Genomic DNA, 24,615 nt, shown 5'->3' with positions numbered 1-24,615 from the left:
TAAGGTGGATATTAGTCTTTCAGTAAACATCCGGTCAGAAATCAGTCACATCTAATATGATAGAAAACATAGAATACAATGTGCTTAAATCATTATTGATTCCAGTGTGACATTTTCAAAAGAGCAACAATTAGGAAGATAATGAGGATTAGAATACTGGTGTTGTGTGAGAGGCTGTGCCTCACCACCAACAAGAACACAACTGTGGTGGAAACCATGAATCATTTTCTTATTCATTATTTTCATTATTTATTTGACGTTAAGATTGATACGTCTCTGGTTTACAGCATGTAGCTTAGCATAAAGACTGCAGGGAAGGAGCGAGCTCTGTCCAGCGGTGGACCCTCTGTCCTCAGGTTTTCACACCTTGGTTTTTCAACAGATGAAATGAGAGAGATATAATGTGTTAATTAGGGAGCTTTGGATGTGCATGGAGGTCAATTGTGTCTATCAGTTGTTCCCCCGGCTTCCAGTCTTTATGTTAAGCTAGGCTCAGCTGAGCAGCTGCTACATCCAGCTAGATATTTTACCATAGAGGTCGCGTATAATTGCTGAATGGACTCTATGTATAGCCATCAGTATGCATATACAGTAGAATACTTGTATAATAGCATTAATGATGACTCCGGGTGGAAACCCCAGGAAACGCCTCCCCCACTCAGTCATTGGTGGGTATATCCATCGAGCTGTCAATCAAATGTAGCTCAGGGATGCACGGACAGAGTTAAAGTGGATTACACTGCAGGAGAAGTTTCTATGAATGTTTATAGACCTTTTTTGTGTCATGACTCTCGGTATTTAAATCCATTCACAACCACGCTGAATTCAAGCTGACTACAGATGCTGTCATCCATGACAGAGCAAGCTACATACTTTTCAGAGACATAAGGTGAGGACAGAGGTTTTATTCCACTGTATGTAATCAACCAATTCATTCATTAATCAACCAAATCAATTACTTGTAAATCCCGATGGGAGAACTTTGGCACACAGGCTCACTTAATTGACAATTAGCACAGCAATGGAGAGCAGTAGTATACAGAGACATGGTTTGTAGACAGCTGTGAACCGAGTGTGCATCCACACATAATGATCGTGTATTTTGATATCAATGAGAGGCCTGCAGCAAAGATGGAGCTGTGGGGGAAACTATCAGTTTCTTTGAATCAGCCACGTACGAACTTAATACTGACAACAGGCCTGCAATACTAAAATGTTAAAGTAGGAGAGCGGTGGGAAACGTGTCCGGGTACAATGGGAAACTTTTAGGAAACAGGGTGTAGAGTTTTCACAGCTGTGTCCAATGGAAATGTGACAGATGTGCTGTGAATGATACTCCAGCCGAACATACATGCAAATTCTCAAAGCTGGTGTTCAAACAATCCCCTCATCCCAGCAGTTAATACTGTGGCTGTGACTGGGACACCACACACAGGCTGGTCAATAGTAAAGGCTTTAGAAGGTAAAAAGAAGAGAGACACTCATCAGCCTTCTACAACACACATAATAAATCCATTTGTACAGCAGTCATGTCATACTCACCACTATGCTGCTCTCATTTTTTCTTTGTCTCTATTTCTTTTCATAATCATCTATTAATTCTAGTCTTCCCACTTCTTCCGCACTAATGCCTAAATTTTGTTTTTCACATTGTCCATGTTACGATAAGGTGAATAAAAGAAACGGGAACAATTCTCTGAAGCTTAACGTCGACTGAGAAAACACTGAAGTGGAAATGAATGGAATCAGTGGGTGGATATAAACAGTATTTTTTATTTTTTCAGAACACAGAGAGACACTGAGACAAGCGAGCATGACATGACGGGTGTTGCACTGATGAATTGATGAACGCTGTGGACATTGTCATGATAACATGAATATGTCGGTGCACATTATGAACAGTGGCTTAAAATGATCTTTCTGTCAGAGCTTCTCTTTTATTAAAATGATATCATCTCTCTCTGCTTGTATTCTTTTTTTTCAGGATGTATTTCTCATCTTTTTCTTAAGCAGCTGAAATGTGTTGACTTCCCAACACAGCTGGCTCCGAGGAGTCTTAAGCATCACAATGCAAACAAGGACCATAGACCGGGCCAACACATCTCTATGGAGGTTACACAAACAGTTTGTTGACATACCACACAATTACCCAAAATACCACCAAACTGCACACCACACTCTTGTTGCTCAGCACCCTCCTACTGTCTAAAAAGTGCTTTATGACACATGTCTCTATTGAATAAGGCTGTTGGCTAAAAAAATATCTCTCACACAATGCACTTGCAACCACAGATCAAGAACAACTTTGGTTTGCTCCAGTACGACTGCTAAGAAGACACTAAACAGTGAAGACTGAACGCAGGACATTCACATGGAAATATCTTGGCTGTTGTTTCATTGCTATTTTTTTTTTTTTCTTCTGTGTTCCCTTTTTTTTGTACAACAAAATAGATCCTCTGAAGGATTAACCTGCATCGCTGGTGTCGCTGTTAATCATAATCGTCATATTCTGGATCCATGTTTTCACCCTGAACGTGTGTCCCTTGTGTGGAGTAGGACATCGTCTTCATGGAACAGTTGGTGTCCGACAAAATTGCCTGAAAAGAAAGTTATTGGAATGTGTCACAACATGAGTCCAAGTTCCTTTTGTACAGTTGTTGTTACTGAGTTAAACCCAGACCTGACATTTTTTATTTTTAACTACAGTTAATGTTCTCGATTTGAGGAGCGTCTGAGTTTTTGGTTCAGTTATTCAAATACTCCTATGATCTTACTGTATAGGTCAAGTTGAAACATTTGATCAAGTCATGTTTGGTTTCATTAAACCAAGAATTCAGATGGGGAACACTGAGAGTAAATAAACTAAAGGTGTAATATGGTGCAGACAGCTTGTAAGAGTTGATGTTACAAATGTTACATATAAAGCTTAAGGAAGCTGTTTTCTTGCATTGCCTTTCAGATTCCAGTATCAGGAGTTCCAACAGCGCAGGCGTTTTTTTGGCATTTTGCTTTACTTTTGGTACTTTGGTACAGTGAAGGAGAATGAGTGAAGGAGGTAGAGGGAGAGAGGGAAGTAAATGTTCTGGTTGTCTGGGAGTCCTGTGGACCTGCTCCTAAAGGTGTATGCACCCATGTAACCAAGATGCTAATTTTATTTGTACATTTTGGTCAAGCCAGAGTCTCTCGTCTTAATTCAGGACATGTTGGTGCCCTTTGTGCAGTATAGAGGTGTAAATGACTACACAGCGTAAAGGTCTCTGTTGTCATGGATGTGGTATTTGCTCCACACTGTATGACTGAATGTAGGATTTCTCGTGCATCTGTTGTAGAATTGAAGGAACCAAATGTCGGAGCATTATCATTCAGACTTGAAGGCAAAACACGAAATCCCAGAGATCGGAGTTATATATCTAACTATCCAAACACTAGCTAACACTAGATAATTCTTAAAATGATGTTTGTTGAGCATTGTTCTCTCCAGGGATTCCATATGTGTGTGTGTATTTGTGTGTTTTGAATCTTACAATTTTCTCTTCTTGTCCCGGTGGATTCCTGAGAAAGATGCAAAATGGAGCAAAGAATATATCCACTACTCCAATTATGGTCATCAGCCAGGGGAAGCCGATGCTCTCAGCAATGGATCCTCCAATAGATGGACCTGCATCATTAGAGGACACATCACAGACTGGTTTAGTTTGCAATGTTTGACTGAGGGTAATACGATTATCAAAATGTCATTTTCATTCATTTGCAATTGGATAGCAGGATTTGGCGTAACTTGGAGGGAGGTTATATTTTTCTAAAAGAGAATAACAGTAGGGTCATGATAAGATATTTCACTACAAGGAAATTGCTGTAATGAAAAAATGTATGAAACACGCTGTGTGACCAGTCAGAGCTGGAAGATGCATATCCACATGTTGCTGGTTAGTCATATTATGTACCCTTGATACCTCATAAGGAACATGAGGACGAAATAATAGCACACATGTGGCATGTTAAAGTATAAAATCAGGACATAACATAAACACAAAGGACAGAGATATTTGTGTCTATTACGCATTTTAATGGATGTGTTAAAATTAAGATCAGCGATGAGGAACCAATATCTTGAAACAGAGGTGTTGATTTAAATTCTGTTATTTCCTGCTTTCTAATATCTTTCAATATTTCTTAATCTCATATGGTGCTGTTGTTTTTACTTCCTGCCAATGTCTTTTTCCCCATCACCTTTCTGTGTCCGTGTGTGCCTTGTTAGTCACAACTGTCTGTATGTATTTAGACGTGTCTTTCCTCCTCTCCGCTGCTAAAACACGATGTTCTCTTCCTGAGTGTGTGTCGGCTTGTTCCCTGCTCCCGTGTGTTCGACCTGTGTCTGGACACTGGATTCATTTGGACTTCTCTCTTTGACCTTTTGCATCAATGAACTTTGTGAAGTCTGCCCCTGCTGTCTCAGTCCTGTGTGTTTCTGTTACCTCACTGGCACCAGTATTGACAGTATGTAGGGAGGCTATTTCAACTAAACAAGAAAAGAAACAACCTTCTGTGTAATAACCATGAATTCTGGTGCCACAATGACATCATTTCATTTGTACAAACATGAGTCAAATATTTAGGGAATGGACCCTCTGTTACAGCTCAGATCCACGAGGTCTGTCACAACCTGTGGTGTATTAGTCTGTAAATACTTTGTGCTCACCTAAAGCAAATCCCATGCAGAACGCAACATCAGCAATGGCATACACACTTCCATACACCGACACATGGCGCAGGTCCACCAGGTAACCCATTATAGGCATCATAGAGGAGTCCACCATGCCTGGAACAGCACAGACAATATAGGTGAATGCACTGGTTCTGTTTGATTGGTACACTATTAAATTAGCTGACTTACCAATAGCAAAGCCAACACCAAAGTTAGGAAGAATCAGACCGTAGATGTCATTGGCAAATGGAACCTACAGCAGACAGACACATTCCAGCGGTTTATTGAATTGAAAGTTTTCCATATGAATACAGTATGCATATATGGGCCCATCAAAAAAGAATACACCTGTAAAAGAATAAAGGTGGAAAGTATAGAAAGGAATAAATATTACAAAATGTGGACATTTAATGACAAATCAGATATTAAATTCCTAAATAATTAAATGAAATTAAATTCATTTTAACGTTTATCTCTCTATTTATTCTTTTGCATTGAAATAATTCCTTTTCTATATATTTTCTATTATATTTTTAATTATTTTGCATAATGTTAATGTTAATGTAAATATAAATGTCTATCCTTTTATTTTCACCCAGTGTCAGCTGTGATTGGCTCAAAATGGCACGCGGCAAAACAAAGCTCTTGAGTGGCCTATCAGCACTAATCCAGTACTGAAGAGGTCCTATCTGACTCCACACTGATGCTGTTGTTGTCTCCTTCATACTTACACATATTACACTGATTCCAACCACCACCATTCCAATGAGAGCACACAGCCATCTGCAAGGGAGCGAGAATGTGATGTCATCTCATGTAAAACACTTCACACTCAATCAACCACGTTATTAAGTTAGAAGATGTAAGTTGGTTTAAAATGTGTAAAACATATAATATATACAGAATGGCTCCAGAAACTTGTCATCCCTCTTCATTTATGCACCCTTCATTGTTGTAGATTCAATTCTAATGGGTAATGGGCAACCATAATGACAAAGTGAAAGTAAAGAAATATTATTTATTAAGAATCAAAAACTCATTTTTAGTATTCAGACCTAACTGTGTTTTTCACATTCCCTTTGGCAGCATGTACAGCCTCAGGTTTTACTGTGTAAGTCTCTGCACACCTGGATTTCTTCACTTTATCCTCTCAGATCACATTGGATGAGAAGTATCTGACCTGACATCTTCAGGTCTCTACACATATTCTCTGGACACTTGAGGACAGTCAGAGACTTGTCCAGAAGACACTCCGGTGTTGTCTTGGCTGCTTGCTTCTGGTTATTGCCATATTGGAAGATGAACTGTCTTTTCTTCTCAATATGGCTCCTTTCCTCAGTTCTGACCAGTATCCCAGTCCCTGCTGCTTAGAATCACGTTCCCTCATCTCTGCAGAACTTCTGAGGCTCTAACTGAGCGTTGGGGTCTCATTCACTTCCCTGACCAAGATCCTTCTTCCCCAGTTACTTTGGCTCTAGAGAAGGTTTTTCTCAATTTCTTCTGTATCACAGATACTGGTGTCACTGTGTTCCTGGGAAATTGTTTTACATCCTCACCCAGAGAGTTCTGTGGACTTTATGACTTGGGCTTTGTCCAGACATGTGGTGTGAACTGTGCAGTTATACACAGTTGTGTGCCTTTCTGAACTATAACACATAAAAAGCTAATTCAAGCAAACCTAACCACAATGTGGAGTGCCACAGGAAAGAGTCTGAATACTAACCAATAGTTTTTGATTGTTGATAAATCAGCAGAAATGAAGATTATTGTCATGATGTTTTATTGAATATATGTCGTATGTTGATAAGGCAAAAGTGGCTATTTTATCCATATAAAATAAAATCTATACCTGGGTATTTTTTCAAATAAAAAATGGGGTCAATATCATGTAATTTTGAAAATCACCAAAATAAAAAATCATAATAATAAATAATTCTCCCCTCACCATTCCAAACATTCTCTCTTTTCTTTCAGGTAATCAGCCAGAATTTGATTTTAGATGTTACAGGGAAATGCGCAGTTATTTTTGTGTGATAACCACGAATTAGAATATTTAAGTCCCATGTTTGTCTCACAATTTCATACATTTTCTGAATGCTGTTTTTATGTTACTGAATTGCCCATAATAGAAAAAGTGCTGCCCATAGATGCCCTGTATGAATGGCACTAAACTGCACTGTAAAGCACTTATAAAGCTCTATATAAATACAAACCAATTTTTCTCAAAGTGCTTTACAGTACAGTTTTGCCTTTCACACATTCACACACATTCATACAGTGCATCTATGTGTAGCTTTCTCTATCACACATCATTCATACATCGAACCACCAACCTTCTGGTTAGTGGACGACCCGCTCTCCCCCCTCAGCCACAGCCGCCACACTTTCCTTTATATTTATATATATATATAAAGTAACACTAAGTCCTTTTGCAGAAAGTAGAATTACGTGCTGTAATTCCAAAAGACTTTGAACAAAGGACTAAACTCTACTTGTTACATTAGTGGCTGCCATTTATCACCATAAGGTGGTTGAAACCTGATCCTGCAACATACAACATTTGGTTGGGAAAAATATAGGGACATTTGAAGATGGAGCAAATCACATATTCATTAAGGCTCCAAAACACAAATATGTTATGAGTTGCAGCCCTGTAAATCTACCTGTAAAAAAAATCTAATCTGTAAAAACCTGTGTTGTGATCTGTGAAACGCTCCATACTGTCTCTAACATCCTGTTCCATTAAATCCACATATATACTGCAAACAGCATCAATAGAACTGTTGACATTAACAGTAATAAGATGTAACCGTGGCTCTAACAGTAGGAACAGACACAGCAGAAGCAGCATTAGTCATGATATAACATTTACAATGATTTAACAGTTTTGCTCAATGGTAATACTTAACAATAGAGGAACATTCTGAATCAACAAACCCAAATATCAAAATTACCATTCAAAGAGGAGATGTGCACACACAGAAATTATGGATGCTCTGTATCATCAAGGCTTCAATAAAGCCAGCCTCACAAACACTGAAAACTCATTTAGAGGAGCGGAAACAGATGTCACATCCACAGAGGGAGACAGAGCTCGAGAGAAGAAGAAGAAGAGGAGAGAGAGAGACAGGGGGAAGATAAGGATAATTTCCCTCCTTACCTCCCCATCTTGTGCGCCAACGTGCCGAAGATGTTGGTTCCAATAAGATAGGAGATGGACGCTGGTAAGAAAGCGACGCCTGGGCCGTGGAGAGACACACACACAGAGAGAGAATGAAGGTGTGGGTGGGATTTCAAAGATAAGCAGAGCTCTATCGGTGCCTCATCGCTGAGCTGCTGTACATCTCCCATTGTCTGTAATGAAGACTTATGCTTTCCACCTGCCAGTATATGACACCCTAATATCCTGTTCCCCACGCACCCTTTTCTATCTGACCTAGACTTCATATACAACAGACTGGAGGAACAAACTAATAACCCCACAGCCTGGAGGCAGCGTCTGTATAGAGGAGATCTGGCAGGATGGATGAGTGACACTGCAGCACTAAGTAAGACATGTAAGTGTAATATGTAAATAAGATCAGAGAAAATGTCATTAACTAAAGATCATAACTAATAACACAATTTTAAAAAAACACAATGAATTTGTGACCAGAGAACCATATTTTTTTCAAATCAAAATTTCACTTAGGGATTTCTGTCGACATTATAAAGTCAATGTGTATGTAGTGTTATTATTTCTAGTGAATTCTAAGCATCTTGTCAAAAAATATGAGTTATTTAGTTTGATTGACCTCAGTTTCTATGGCCGGGCTCCAGAAGAGTGTGAGAAGCTCCTGGAATCTGACAGTAAGGCCTTTGTGTGTAGAGGATGTTTGATACCATGAGGACTATGTTCTGTCAGTGGACAGGGGGATGGAAAGACTGGTGCCAGACTGTTGAACCTCAGATTCAGGAGGAGTAATTCAGATTGCATCCCATGCTCTGTTTCCAAGTATAACTGAGTTTGCTTGATTCGATTTTTGGTGAAGCCTGGATTTTTCACTTCCTTGAAAGTGATTTAAAATGTATCCAGAACTGGTGTCAGAGCAACAACTCATTAAGCTCAAGCCTGCACTATTGTAGGTTTGTATAGAGTTCTATAGGATGGATGGTAGGGGTGGGAAAGGTTGAGGACTGCAGCTGAAATGAGCAACACCCTGCTTCTTCTGATACCACTCGTAATGCTACAGCCAAGTGAGGGCTACCAGAGGTTTACTATGTGTTGCTTTCGTTTAAAAGGAAACCTCTGGAGAATGTCTGGACCCAATGCTCCATAGCTCCTCTGGAGGTCATGCCTAAAGTAGGCTATGTATTACACCCTGGCTGTCTGAATCTGTCAAGGGTTCACTGCAGTTGCAAGGTGGAAATACATTGACATGGTGTTAACTGGTTATTTCACTCATAATATGTCTCATATAAGAAAACACCACATGTTGAACAGTTTAAACACTAGATCTTGACACAAATGAGACATTATTTTAATATTTCATAAGCATTAAAGGTTTTATGAACATGTATGTGCTGTAACAACATTGTATGTGTATGCATAATGTGTAATTTTGTAAATACCTAGCTGCCATTTCCTGGCACACATGGTCTCCATCATCCAGATTGGCAGTGTTGGCTCCATCATGGCTATGGCCATATTTCCAAAACAAATGGCACCTAGGGATGAAAATAGATGACAAGTTGACGCAGTGTCAGTTATCGTCTACCTTTTTTTTCTCTTTGGTCCTTGTGTGCTATTCTTCCAGCTCCCTACACATAGACATGCAAACAAATACATCCTACTGTTTAGAAGAAATGCTCTCTCCCTCTCAGATGCCTTTTATCTGCCGTGCACATTTGTTTCACACTTCTGAGGACTAATAACCACAGTAATTCCATTATCCATAGCCATATCCTGAAAATACTATGTTTAAATGTCGGAGTTCTCTCCCACTGGCTATCTCAGACTTTAACACAGCATTTGTTGCATGTCCTCTGCAGGGAGAGTTGAAAGCATGTTTAGCTGTGAAAAGACTCAACTAATGGAAGCTAGGTACTGAAGAGTGATATATATGATTTGATAACGGCACATGCCTCTGACTTCAAGACTGCTGATATTTCTTGAACCTCTGTTCTCTGCTGGATAGTCAAGTTCTGCTCCATTAGGACATGAGGTTTGTTCATATTTATCTGGCTGCTGTTAGTTTCTTACCAGCTGCGATTACAATGTATGGATCCTTCATCAGTGTCAGCAGCGGGGTCCCCTTCTGACTCTGTGAAGGAAAAAGGCACAGTGATAAAATTGTCTGTCAAATGCTGAAAGCCAAAACCCCCTACTTGTAAGGACCCAGGTTACATTCAGTACTTTCTTCATGTATGTTTGCTTTCAGTGCCAACATAAGCATGAAGATAACCACACCTTTCCAGTGAACTCCTCAAGTGACTTAGTCTACTGCTACATGTAAATACAGACTATTTACATGTAGCAGTAGACTAAGCCAGGTAAGGCATGGTTACCAACCACACCCGTTAAACTCCCTTTATTTACAGAAGATATAAAAAAACAATTGCTATGAATTAATACAACTTTTTCTGTAGACAGACCCTTAACACATGTTAGAGTTGAGGTTTCTTTTTCAAATACACTAAATTAAATGATTCTGATAAAAAATCACAGCAGGTCAAATGGGTAAGATGTCACCAACAACAACAAACATGTCCATCAGTCACTGATCACAGTCATCAGCAGTGTTCCTCATTCATTCAAATAGAAGGGGTATTTGCTCATATGTTGATTTGTTGAATGAATGCAGTGACAACTAACACAAAGTTACTTCAGCTGCCCTCAATAGTACACTGTTTTACTCCATTTCACCTCCAAGCAAGGAAAGAGAAGCGGGTAGAGGTGCAGTGTGCTTCCCAACTCATGCACTTTGTTATCAGAGCATTTCCACAGAGTAATACTCATTTCCTGAGACTTATTTGAAATAACCTTCAAATTGACTTGTGTCTGCTGCCTCTTGATAGCCAGAGATAACGATACCTATCAACTCCACCAACAGAGAAAAGAACAAGTCACCCGTCAGACGAAGGAATAGAGAAGGTGGATTGAATGTAACACGACATTCAGCCCTCAGCTCTGCATTGCCGACATGAGCCCTCTCAATCAGAATTATAGCAACAGAGGCTGCATTGCAATTCATTGGAGGTAATGATTTGTCTGACCAGTGACTTGTTTCTGAGGAAGAGAGAAGGTGGATGACCTCCAACATCACAATGGTAAATAAATTGCAGAGCTAGTTTGGATCCTGAATGTTAAATTCTCCCTGAATGTTTTTCTATCCTGGGACAATGTCAGGTCCTGTAAAGTATTGTGTACTAGTGCCCTGTTAAAGTGCTTGTATACAGTAAGTGCTGTTTACCATCTACCCAAAGCTGTGGATGTTGTGTTGTGTGCCATCCACCTTCTCTATTTCTATCCACACTTCCTGCATTTACTATCAAATAAAGAAACAATGCCACAGAGCAAGTATATAAAACAGTGTGTAGCTATAAAGGTCATCTTAATGAAGTGAGCCTTCAGGAAATGAATGTTCAAGTCAAACACACTCACCTCTGGTTCCACCTTGGTGGGCTGAAGAACAAAGAGCTGCAGAGCTGTAAAGACACAGTGTCAGTTTCATTCTCTGATATAACATGAATGCATCTTCTTTCATGATGGAATCATGCTGAACATTTCATTGCTTCCATAAAGACTAAGTCTTGATTTGGGTGTAAGAAACATTGTAACGTACCTCCATCAAACAAAGCCAGGAAAGCCAGAATAAGGAAAGGAGCAGTCTTCCCAACAAACTCGTACATCACACTGCCGAATGGGGGTCCCACTGTGGAGGCAGACTCGATGGTCACTGCATTGATTTTTACCCACACAATAAAAGCTCAGGGAGCAACAAGTTCGACAGGTTAGCGCTGAAAATGTTGCAAGTACAACCTGTTTCAAAATGAAATATTTGCATACAATATATTCTACACTTTGGAATATGTGTACCAAATCATTTTTTCTTATAGTTTACACTTGCTGGTCGTAGAGTGGAGAGCTTGAAAGTCTTGGATCACAACTTCACAGTTAATTTAAGTTTGGATTAGATACAGTGTTTATGCAAATGGATCAAACTACAGAAGTTAAAACACACAAGACTGGACAGTTTCTCTCTGTTCTGAGCAGATGTGATTTCCTAATTTACAACAGAAATTATAGAAACTGTCACTGACGATTGTTAATAAATGTATAATGGTTCAAATAAGGGAAGTTGCTGTTTAATCATTATATTCCAAATCTGCCAGGTAACCTTTACAGACGCATGTGGTGGTTGGACTATGTACATATACATACCTAACACTCCCAGTGCCAGCCCTCCCAAAGCGACGCCAATGGCATGACCTCGCTCCTCATCATTTGTGTAAACACTAGCAAGCATTCCCATCCCTGAAAACACACAGACACAAGCAACACTTCTTCAGATGTTTAATGTCACACAGTGGCTCCAAACCGTTTCGAGTCGTCACTTGGGAACATCCGTTCTGAAACAGATCTCCACACTGACATAGACCATTTCACGTAAAAACAATTCCAAGTATAAATATTTCATTTTATTTTGAATATAAAACAACGGTTTTTTTCTCCTCAACTACCTGTTGCCCCCAGAAATGATCTTCCGACTCCCGCTAGGGGGAATGGAGGCTGGGCAGCAACATTGGCTTTATTGATACTGACTGCTGTGGTAGCTAAGTTCATGATGATAATGACTGTCATATTTGAAAATGTAAGTGTAGACACTCACACTTGATGAAATTACATTTGGATTTAAGATAACAAAAGGTAAGATAAGATAAGATAAGATAAGGTACCTTTATTGATCTCCCATAGAGGTAATTCACAATCGCGTCAATTTAGCCTATTATTTCTTCATAAACCCATTATTTAGTCTTACACGTATTGATATAGAATTGTTTAACTAATGCTATAACTGCCCCCATGTCTTGTTAGCATTGCAAAGCCATCTTCTTTGGTAGCCAACACAAACCTCTACCTGCAGCTCAGAGGATTTCCTCAGGGCCTATTTTACACGTACAGTGGGAGCAGTCAGGTCGCAGCTCGACCATAAGATAAGACATATAAATCCTCAGCCTTGGCTTTACATCAAAGACAAATTACTCATGTACAGTGAGTTGGAATTTAACAATTTACTCGTTTCTAAAAATTAAAGTGTATACCCAGATTTAGACAAAAAATTGAATGCAAGTCGACTGCCCTACTTTAGCTAGAACATAATTAGCATGAGCCAATTCAGTATTTCTTCAACACTACTTTACAACTTATAATCTATACCCAGTATGACAAATAGTCCAAACATCAGATTTAAGTTTTTTATATTTTTGTGGCATCAAAGAAGACAACTCGCTTCTTTCCTGGAAACCCTGTGTCTCGCTTAGCAAAGCCCCATTTAGACAACAAACAACCCATAATACAGCACTAATTTAAATTGCATACGTTCAGCTGAATTGATGTTAATGCATTCAGATATGGTGAATATGAGTAGGAGCAGGTCTTACCTGCTACAGAGGAGCAGGAGGAGCCCACACCTTGAAGCGATCTGGCCAGAAACAGCAGAGCGTAGCTCGATGAGAAGGCAAACACTTCACAACAGTGAGAACAACAGAAATATAGACAAAGAATCATCAGATATGTTGCAATCACTCAGATTTTCTGATAATAGTGAACATGTTGGCTGGAAACTTACTGATAGTGGAGAGGAACATGATACAGAAACCAATGAATATTGGAAGTTGGTATCCTATTCTAAAGGGACAGAGGATAAAAAAGGGCATGAAATCAAATTTGCACAACATCATTTGTTTGATTTCTTCACAAATATACATATAATGTATAAAAAAATATATTTAAAATGTAGAGAACTGCTGATGTGCTTGAGGAATCAAGAAACTAAACACAAAAATAAGGGTCTTGTGACAACACCGACACAAAGCATTTGGAGAAATTCTGCATCTGCATGACATTCTTTCCAGACACAATTGTTGGCCCGACACAAAACAATTGGGGAGGATGATAACATCTTTGTTTTCAATAAAAGGCTAAAAGCTGCCAGCCACATCAGAGCTGTAGTAATCCCACGTAGATACCTGACATGCTTCACTTGCCTTGTATTGTCCTCTGTCAGGGGGGAAGGTGACTAAGAACCAGTAATGGGACTGTGTTCTTTGTCTCAATTACAGCATATCTGAGTGCCCATCTGAGACACTCCATACTGGCTTTGAGGTGAACGCCAGCTGCTGGATTTGTTTAGGTTGGCTCTTTTGTGCTCCATTCAATATACATGTTAAAGCTTCCTGGTTACTGTGCTTTTATTATAATGACCTTTAGTATCAGATCAAGAAATCATTGCTGTGCAGTGTGTATACGATTTGAATCAGTCAGTAACAGATTGAATAAAACCTGCCTTCATCTGCCTTCTGCTGCTGAACCAATCCATTACAATTAAAATAGATTGACCGAAGTAGCTGGACTTTAGGTGCAGGTGGGTCATTATGGTAAAAACACTGTTTTATGGTCTTTCAAGAACAAAGGTGTAGTGATGCTCACATGTAGGTATAAAGCCTCTGCCAACTGCTGGGCAGTGGAATGTCCATATACCAATAAGAATAGATAGACTCTGTTGCAATGCCCAGTACAGGTAATCATATATTTTCTGTATTGAGACTAATTGTTAGAATTATTTACATTATTATTTTGGCCACTTAATATTTCTCATTATCTAGGAACAAGCTGTAAACACAAAATCTGACATATCGTTATCAAGTTATTATGACTAACAAGTTGCACATCTGCTGGCTCCAACAGGCTAAAATGACAAAAGTGTGTCCCTCATGTTATTACCATCTGAACACCTAATTCCATTTCAGCTTGCCTTGAGAATTGCTTTTCCCTAAATGACGTGTAAAACCACTGTAGGACAAGCATGTTGTTCTGGAAGATGTTTAGTTTGTTGACAATCACACTCGAATGTGTTGGTTGAAATTTGAGTTCCTCATCATTTACTATCCATGCATGAAAACAGACACAATCAGGAATTCTGCTCCGTTTGAGACAGTTAGATTAGACCTTGTGGCTGAGATGACCTCAGAACCACATGAAGCTCACATGTTTAACACGTTGTATGCAGGTCTCTCCATTGGACTTGAAAATGCAGTTTCTTGTTGCTCTTTCTCTTCAATGTATTTGAAATATTCTTAATTCTAACCTGGTTTGCATTTTCTGAATAGCAGAAATGATATCTGCTGATAATTTCCTGTGTGGAATATATGTTTCTTTCTTCTGAGCTATAAAAGCTGTATTCCTGACCCATCAAGGTAACATCATCCCTTCACCAAGGTTAGCTGACAACAGTGTGTCCTTGTTAGAATTTTAGCATGATGCTACAACTATGACGTTTAGTTCTGGACAACCAGAGCAATGACATAAAGGAGAATAAAATACTGTGGAGCTGAATGGAGGAGGTAGAAGTGATCCTCTCTGAAAGCGTTGGAACACCACCTTTAATCATTATGCTTTAATCCATTGCCAGTTAAAAGCATATTGACTAGTTCCTGTATCTTTTAAGTATATTTGAATGCGATGCCATTTTTATGCAGTTTTGATTTTCAATCTTCTCCTCGGATATTCCATCTATTGAGTGAGTAGCTTGGCTCTCTCCCTCCATAAATGAAGACATCCCTGTAAAGATATGTTGTGTTGTTATTTGTCCAGTGAACTTTGAGTGGATGTACATTGAGCCACACAGTAGCAGCGGAGTCAAAGAAAACAAAAAAATGTTTCATACATTTTGCAGACTAATAAGCAAATAATCAGAAAATGAATTGATAATTAAAATCATGGTCCATTGCAGCCCTAACAATACTGACCTCTGTATAGTAGGTGACTGATTAATGTGCTTGAATTAATGGCAACTTGTGTTTTATGATAAGAATGCATGGTGGTGACACAAATTCCCTGACTGCTATCCCACAGGAAATATGAATAATGCCTTTGAAGAAACCAGCTAAAGAGGTTGCAAATGCTACATTCTAATGTCCTCACAGGGACACAAAGAGATGACGCACACCTACCTGTTAGTGAGAGGCCCTATGAAGGGGTTGGTGATGAGCTGTACGGTGGCCTTGGAGGCGAACAGCATTCCCACTTTGACATTCTCATTGAGCAGCCTGCTGTTGGCCTGGGGGCAGTCGGAGGAGTTCTGTGGCAGCGCTGGAGCCGCGGGGGTCGTAGGGATCAGACCAGCGGACCTGGCTGTGGTGTTGGAGCCAGGCAACCTCACGGTGTTGTCATATAAGGACACAATACTGTGGAAGGCTCCCTGAGGATCCTGCTGTAACGTGGTGTTGTTCTTCGACACCACGTCTGTCATCTCATCCAGGTTGTAGAGGTAGCTGGGAATGATGGGAACTGGCAGGCATAAAGAGGGGAGAGAAGACTGATGCAATGAAATATGACTCGACCACTGACTGATGCTCACTGGCGTGACACTAATCCAGATGTCACTGCAACATATGTCAGAAAAGAACAAGGAGGGTTCCTCGAGGGGGAAAGAAAAAAAAGATTTAACCATTTAATGCTGGTTGATCACATCACTAGTGAATAAATAAATGAAATTATTCTCAGTTTTTTCTTTAAAGGGTCCATATTGTGTAAATACATTTTCTGGGCTTTTACTATCCGTAGTGACTTGAAGGGGGTCAGTAGGGAACCTCAAAGTATGAAAACAGTCACTCCGCTGACTTTTTCACTCAGTCCATTCTAAGAAATATGTTATCGAAACGTCTTGTTTCGTGCTTCCTCCCCTGTATGAGTCATACAGGATCGCACTCGTCTCTCAGCCCCACCCAGCCGCTACCAGTCCAGCCTCTGAACCCACCACCCCCGCTCCCCACTCCCCGTCACCTACACCACCACCACCCCTCCACACCGAACGCGACACCAAGCAGACATGTTGCTGAGCTAGCAGCTCGTTAGCTACCACAGGCTAACAACAACAAACAACACTGAAGAAACACTGCAGCGTGGAGGGATGCAAGGAAGAGAATGTGTCCGTGCACATTCCTCCTAAGAACGATAGTGTTCGAGACCAGCGGTTACGCTTTATTTCTTCTGACGTGCCGTATCACTGTGCTCACTACGGAGTAAAGTCTACGTTACTCCGCATTGAAACTCCATTGTGAAACTCTATACTGTAACTCGGGACGTTTCTCCTACATTGGCCGACTGTCCTGCTAAAACTTGAACAAAAATGAGGACGGTGTAACTTATCATTCAGAAACATCCTGTTGTAACCGACTGTAAATATGTGGCTGGTTCTTCTATAGCTACAAAGTCATTCAGCTCTGTTTACTAGAGTGAATGCGCCAGAATGAGACCAGTGATAGGCCTGGTCGCGTGTTACTCAAAGTGCAGTCAGCCAATCAGAGGAGGGGCTCAAGAGGCAGGTGAAAATATCCTGTTATGTCTGCAGCTCCAGAGAGAGGCAGAAGAGAGGACATGGAAATACACATTGCAGCAGTTTTTTCGAGTTTAAACCACTGATATATCATCTTAGGGGTACCAATACCTCAAATTAAATCCCAGAAAGGGGGAAAATATGGGCCCTTTAATATAGTGGTCGTGCAAATGGTTTCAGATATGAGCCTTTGAAACTTTTGCCATCGCACGATATATTGGAATTTGGGGCATCTGGCATGAGTTTATTTCTCTGGTAAATGGCAAAAACAAGTGTTCTAGGACATTTTACAGTGTAAAATGTCTGTGTGAGGCTGCAGCACAGCTACGTGTGCTTCTGTGACAACACTGTTTTAGTGTGTGTTTGCAATGTGTCTCAGTCTTGGCTCTGCTGTAAAGATCAGTGTAAATAAAGATCAGTCGTTCATTTGTTTATTGATAAAACTCATACATGTGTGTGTTTTCTGCAGCAGTCAATCGAATGACGATGTCTGTGTCGTCAATGTAACTCTGAATTTTTCAAAAATCAGTCAAGCACCGGACACGACTGTGTCTCTTGTCGACAGCACACAAACACAGCTGGGCACACACACATTCATGTAGCGCATGTGGGGGCGGGACTCATACAGACAGACAGGCACCTTTCTCCATCATCGTGCTCATCTCAAGGCTAGTGGTGGTAACATGTACAAACAGAGTGAATTACAACTTCTAATTAAAAATTACATTATTGGAACCAACAGTTATAATGAAGTAGCTGCGGGACTTAAATGCGTAAGTGCTTTTAGAAAGCTCAGCAGTCCCTGTCTGTAGGTTTGTATTTAAAGAAGCAGGAGACAGCTGAGAAGAAAGCTATGTGCGGCTACACACCTTTTAGCCAATATGAATATATGTGTTTGGGTTACTAACTTTTTGTAAAACCTTTCAGATAACCTACATTCTACATTTCACACTTCATACAGATTTCAGGCTCAAAGTCCCTCCCCATCTCCACTCGCCCATTACCCTCCTTCAGGTCTACACTCATGACAAAGTGACAAACATGTTTGGGACCATGACCATGATCTTTTTTCATCTTTTCTGTGCATTTCATGGCTTTATTGGAGATGTGGGTCTGGCAGATATGCTCATGGGTGAATGATGCTGCTGCGGGTAACAGAAAATAAAGAGGGGGATGCATCCAGAGGTTTGTATAGCAAGATATTGCAGAGTGATTTATTCTGACATAATAAGTAGAGAAAGATGACCTGATACCTAAAACCTGTTTCACTTTCTTTCACAAAGAAACTGGGTATTACATATTTTATGAAACCATATTCATGTCCAAAAATGATAAAGTTTTGTTCTAGAAACAGGTTCCAAAACATGTGCGTTGATTAACTTTTTGATAGTGTTTGCATTGTGTCAGCATTGTGCTCTTTTACAAAACTAGACTTTGACGAGATTCAACCTCTCATAAACCAATATTTGATGTTTCAGTCAATCAACACAATCAATCAACACAACTCTACCATGTATTACACTGTGTCATCTGTTGCTAATCATGCTGTGGTGATCGCCTTCTTAAAATATGATAAAGTAACAACCACACTGTCGGTATTGACAGTGGACGTAAAGATAGTAGAAGTAGAAGATGATATGAAACACACGGTGAACTAAACTATACATTATTGTTACAGTTATGTTTGTGTGTGACAGAATGAACTGGACATTTCAATTATGGTGTTATATTGATGACACTAAATAACTAATGTCTTGAAGGAGATAGAATTGCCTGTTGATGCTGGTCTCAGACATTAAAGAGGACCTATCATGATTGTCCTTATTTCCTGTCATATATGTGATGTTACAGTGTGGACGTCCATATTAAACATGGCCAAAGTTTCCAATAATGCTGCAAATATATGTACAACCTAATTCTGTGCGACAGAAACTCAGATGTCAGCTCTTAAGGCTCCAGGGGTTTTTTCTACTTCCAGTACGAGTTCATGTCAGCTCGTCACAGATTTCTTTGTACGATCATCTGCTCCAAGCACAGCTCGTTCTCCCATAACAGTCTACTGGAATTGTATTACAGACATTTAATGCATTCAAGCAGAAAAATAACTGCCAGTGCAGCTTTACCACAGAGCAGAATAACATTTTAGTAGAAAAATTAGCTTTAATATTTCCTGACAGCAGACGTTCTCTATTAACAGAGTCATATGCAGACAAATGTTTCGGTCCAGTACGAATAGTGATTGAAAGACTATATTCACTGTTGTGTTCCACAATAAGCAAGTAAAAAATGTTATTCACGGAACTGAGACATCCTGCTGTAATCTTTGTTTCTGTGATCTTGTTCACTCTCATATTCAGGATCAGATTCACACTGGAACCTGTACACATGTTGGGTGCGCTGGCTAAGGTTGTTCAGCCATTCAGCAAAAGCTATCAAGGACCCAGAGACCCCCCACTCCCATCAACACCTCTTGTCAAAGTGACGTCACCAAAACACATGAACACACACTGACAGACTACTGTCTGCTAGAAGACGACTTTTCCGTGACATACTCGCTAACTTGTGATTATCGCCTCTGCTTCAGCGAGAGACCCTGGTCATGTGCAGTGAGAGCACTGGCAGGCTGGAAGCAGGCAGGTCGGTTAATGACAGCGAATCATTTCAGTCCAAATGAAATTATCGGTTGTGAATATTTCAGTCCTGCGAGGGCCACAAACACTGGCTTTTATTTCATATTTTACAGACGACTTTATTTGTTGATGCTATCGTGACATAAAGAGGATGTTTATTCATTTATGTTAAGGTATTTCAATGTATTAAAAATATTTGAAGGGGAAAACCTGTTAAAATGGTCAAACTAACAGTAAAGCCCCAAAAAATCTGTTACAACTTGCAGATAATCAAAAATCCTCCAATTTAAGTGATCAGTTATTTGTTCCAACGCACAGGAGCGTACCAGCAGCAGGGGCACTGGATCTTCGTTCGATCATCGTTATGGTAACAATAGGAACTTTAGCAGCATACCAGCATCAGAGCTAACCATGGAAACAGTAATAAACACATGGTTAAGGTTGTGGAACCGTCACAGTTAATTGAAGTTTAGCCACAAAAACTACTTGGCTAGTTTGAGGAAAAGATCATTATTGAATTACATTAAAGGGGCTAGAGGTTCGTTGTCATGGACAAAAGAAATAACTTTTGTAATCTGTGTTACGCAGGAATCGAACATGACTCATCCGAGTATAGACTTTGTCGCTCTGTCTGCTACGTCACCTGACTTCCTCCTCCATCATATTCACTAAAGCTGCTACAGGCCATTTAACAATAAAACAGAACCGTGGTTAATATAACAAGCTGCTTACGCAGGCGACCTGTGTGGTAGTTTTTCATCGCTAGTCTGAAAATCCTTTAAATGCACTGAGCACTTTATTAGGAACACCACAGTTCCTCCCTCTGATCTCAAACAGCCTCAGTTTTTCGTGTCATTGATTCCTCAAGATGCTGGAAACGTTCCTCTGAGATTCTGCTCCATGTTGAGGTGACTGCATCACATCATACTTGCTGATTTAGCCTCTGCACATTCATCCTGCCAATCTCCTGTTCCGCCACATCACAGAGGAGGTCAGTGAAGTTAAATGAACTCACTGTCATGTTCACGAAACTGTGGCCATAAAGGGAAGAACATGATCAACACTCAGATAGACTGTGACATTCAAACCAGGGCTGCTTGGTACTGAGGTCCCAAAATATATCAAGAAAAACTTCAGATTGGGACTCTACCCCTGCAGCCTCTGCGACAATCCACAGTCATCAGACCAGGCTACTTTACAACTGTCCAGTATCTTCAACTGTCCAGTGTTGGTGAGTCTGTGTCACTGCAGCCTCACATTTCTGTTCCTGGCTGACAGGAGTGGAACCTGACGTGGTCTCTGATGTTGGAGATCATCCACCTCAAGGTTGCTGTTCCTTCGGATGCTTCTCTGTTCACCACAGGTCTTAAGGTTATCTGAGTTTCTTTCTGTCAGCGCCAACCAGTCTGACCATTCTCCTCTGACCTCTCTCATCAACGCAGAACTGCTGCTCACCCATTGTTTTTGGTTTCTGAGTAAAAACTCGACAGACTGTTGTGTGTGAAAATATCAAGAGAGATCACCAGTTTCAGAAACATTCAAACCAACAATCACGTCACACTGGGATCACACTTTTTCTCCATTCTGATATTTGATGTGAGCTCCTGGTCATTTAATGGTTTCTTAAATCAAGGGGTCAGCATTACAAAACCTTAATTTATGTGGTGCTGGCGTGTTATCACAGGTAAATAAACACAGCATCAAAAACATTAACAGGGTTTGTTTTGTGGATTCAGAAATGATATGGCGGGATGATGAATGATATTTTTGCTATTTATTATTAGATAGTAAGAAAAGTTCATTTAAAGCCATATGAGTCAGCTGGTCTAGGCTACTATCAACTGGGTTGTCTTACATGTACTAGAGAGAGAGAGAGAGAGAGTATCTATATCATATTACATGTTACTTATCTGCCAGTGTTGGTTGGGGAGGGTTAAATCTGATCTGGTAATGTGCATCCATTCTAAAGGAGAGCAGATGTCAAGTGGGTATAATTGGATTATGACATTTAAGTCATCCTCATTGTTTGGTAACCTATGCTTTCACTACGTGGTATCTATAGCCGCAGGACGCAGCACATCATTATATCTGATCACTTTACTTGATGTGGTTTGGAACTGAATGCGGGGAAAGTCCAGATTTTAGTCTTCACCATTCTCGGACTCGGAGCGCATCCTGCAGTCCAGACGGACTTGGTGAAAATGACTACCTGTTGCGCATGGGGGGGGGGTTGTTGTTTTAAAGACAACAAAACAAACATACAGGAAATAAATAAAGTGAGAGGTGTGTGCACTTACCGACCACAGTGAGCAGCATGTTGTCCAGCAGCAGGGCGACGAAGACAATGAAGAGAATCAGTTTCCTCGACTGCCTCTCCTCTCTGAGCCATGTGAGCAAGTTAAACTGCCGGAGCGCATCCAATCCCCCCATGATGTTAGTCCCGAAAGGAGCCGGACAAGAGGAGACCAGTCCACCTGTGGAGCGACAAGTGGCGCCGACCCGTCACACACTTTAACATATATCTGTACCAGTCTACAGGAAACAGTGGATTCGTCAGAAATAAGAAGCAACAGTGAGCGCTGCGGTGTGGAGGTCTTACCTGAGACGATCAAGTGTCACAAGCAGCAGCAGCAGCATCAGAGGAGGAGCAGGAGCAGGAGCAGCAGGAGGAGGAGGAGGAGGAGGAGGAGGAGAGGATGCTCTCTTTCTACTGACTGGAGCCGCTGCTGACGTCATGCAGCCTTCATGTGTAGCTCCCTGTCAGAGCTGACTTCAAACATACACAACTACAGCTGAGATATTACACAGACAACTCACTGGAAACACAACACTGTGATGCTGTGGGGATCCACACTGACCTCAACACTTTAATATCAGTTATTCACAATATTTCATAAATATATAACAAGAAAAACGTTTATTTCTGTCGAGTTCATACAATTCAAGAAAAATCCCATTATTATCTCATGGTCAATAATGGGATTAGGTTAGAATAAGTCTCCTGCAGATGAAATTCAATGTAATGGTCTCTAAAGTCAATGAGTCACGGCTGTGTGTGTGTGTGTGTGTGTGTGTGTGTGTGTGTGTGTGTGTGTGTGTGTGTGTGTGTGTGTGTGTGTGTGTGTGTGTGTGTGTGTGTGTGTGTGTGTGTGTGTGTGTGTGTGTGTTTGGTCCAGGTATTGAGTTTAGGTTAAGATTAGGTTAAGGTAAGGGTTTAGCAAGTAGTGACTATGGTTAAGGTTAGAATAAGTCTCCTGCAGATGAATGTAATTTAATGTAATGGTCTCTGAAGTCAAGGAGACACGGCTGTGTGTGTGTGTGTGTGTGTGTGTGTGTGTGTGTGTGTGTGTGTGTGTGTGTGTGTGTGTGTGTGTGTGTGTGTGTGTATAGGGGGCGGTGGCAAACAGAGAAGCATTCATTTACCTTCTCTGCTCACCTCTCTTCTGGTGCCTATTCTGAGCACTCCTCTCCTGTTTGTAATTGTTTTTCTATTTGATAAACTTCCAGATAATGTTGCCTTGTTGAAATATTTGATATAATGATGTGCACACCCAGTGTCCTGGCCTGTGACACCATCTTCACCTGTGAGCTGTGGTTTTTTACCTGATGAGGACTGTGACCTGAAACACATCAGTCCCTTGTATTGCAGACTTTTTAAGCAGTGGGCGAGACCTGGTGTTTTTTGATGATGACAAACTGATCACAAAGTTAAACAAAGCAACATTTTGACCCTCTCTCATTCTTACAGAATCATGATATCCCCTTGGATCCAAAGACCTGCACCGGTGTTTTCATACCTGGATCAGTGAAGCACCCATTCAGCTGGCATCTCCTCCGCAGAGCAATACATGTACCGGCAGTAAGTAGCAGATTGGAAGAAAATATATTTAAGAGCAGAGAGAATTTCAGTTTCATCACTTTTGTGTTTGATTTCAAGGTTTTCCTTTTTACTTATTTCCCCCCCCAGTGAAACTGAAGGGGAGAAAGGGAGACAGTGAGATACTTTTTTCTTGAACAAACATGAAAAACCTGTCAGGGTTGGAATCACGAGAAATCCAGACTGACAGTGACATCATGTTTTACAACAGCGCCATCTTGTGCTCTGTAAACACTACTGCAACAGGTCTTTCACTGAACGGCTCCAATTTAATTTTAATAAACATTTTTAGAGTTCATTTAAATTACTATTGTTTTTAAATATTTATATTTGTGATTCCTTAATTTTTGGTGTGCTCATGATTTTATGACCTGTCTGTTTTATTTTGCTGCCCTCATAAAGCACTTTGTAACTTAGATTTTGAAAAGTGCTCTATAAATAAATCTATTATTATTATAATATGGGTCATACATTATCACACATCATCATGTCACACTTGTGAGTTAGCAGCTGAATAACACAACCGGTTGAATGTAGTAAAGTGTGCCTCTAAATAAGTGGGTGACACATTAAATGAAAATACCTATTTACTCAGTTCAACTGTATTAACAAACATTTCTTTCAAAGGACTGGGAACTGCTTTAACAATAGAAACTACGGGTCCTTGGTATTACTGAGCTAGAGAGGAACGAAGTACTCAGGTATTAGGTACAATTGTAAGGTACTGGTGTTTTATTCAAGCTCAGTATATTCAAATTCTGATGTCACACTGTTGTTATACAAAAACTCCAAACTTTACTGAGA

General features: G+C 40.3%; 1 protein-coding gene across 1 annotated transcript; it reads right to left on the bottom strand.

Moving 5' to 3' along the window:
* Window positions 1–1,754: 1,754 nt before the first annotated feature.
* Window positions 1,755–22,584, bottom strand: slc18a2 (solute carrier family 18 member 2). Its single transcript, XM_034609094.1, has 16 exons — window positions 22,534–22,584; window positions 22,232–22,408; window positions 15,920–16,256; window positions 13,537–13,595; window positions 13,349–13,432; window positions 12,129–12,221; window positions 11,530–11,619; window positions 11,349–11,392; window positions 9,948–10,008; window positions 9,317–9,412; window positions 7,866–7,944; window positions 5,437–5,488; window positions 4,895–4,958; window positions 4,700–4,819; window positions 3,525–3,658; window positions 1,755–2,597 (listed from the first exon to the last, which is right to left on the bottom strand). Exons 2-16 carry the CDS (start codon window positions 22,362–22,364, stop codon window positions 2,490–2,492), a joined length of 1,554 nt encoding a protein of 517 aa, XP_034464985.1. The 5' UTR covers window positions 22,365–22,408; window positions 22,534–22,584; the 3' UTR covers window positions 1,755–2,489.
* Between the last annotated feature and the right edge of the window lie 2,031 nt (window positions 22,585–24,615).

This window comes from Hippoglossus hippoglossus, chromosome 15, assembly GCF_009819705.1.
Source record: "Hippoglossus hippoglossus isolate fHipHip1 chromosome 15, fHipHip1.pri, whole genome shotgun sequence".
NCBI classification, from domain to species: Eukaryota; Metazoa; Chordata; class Actinopteri; order Pleuronectiformes; family Pleuronectidae; genus Hippoglossus; species Hippoglossus hippoglossus.
The sequence above is the reverse complement of the archived record's forward strand: the minus strand, read 5'-3'. Positions and strand labels throughout refer to the sequence as shown.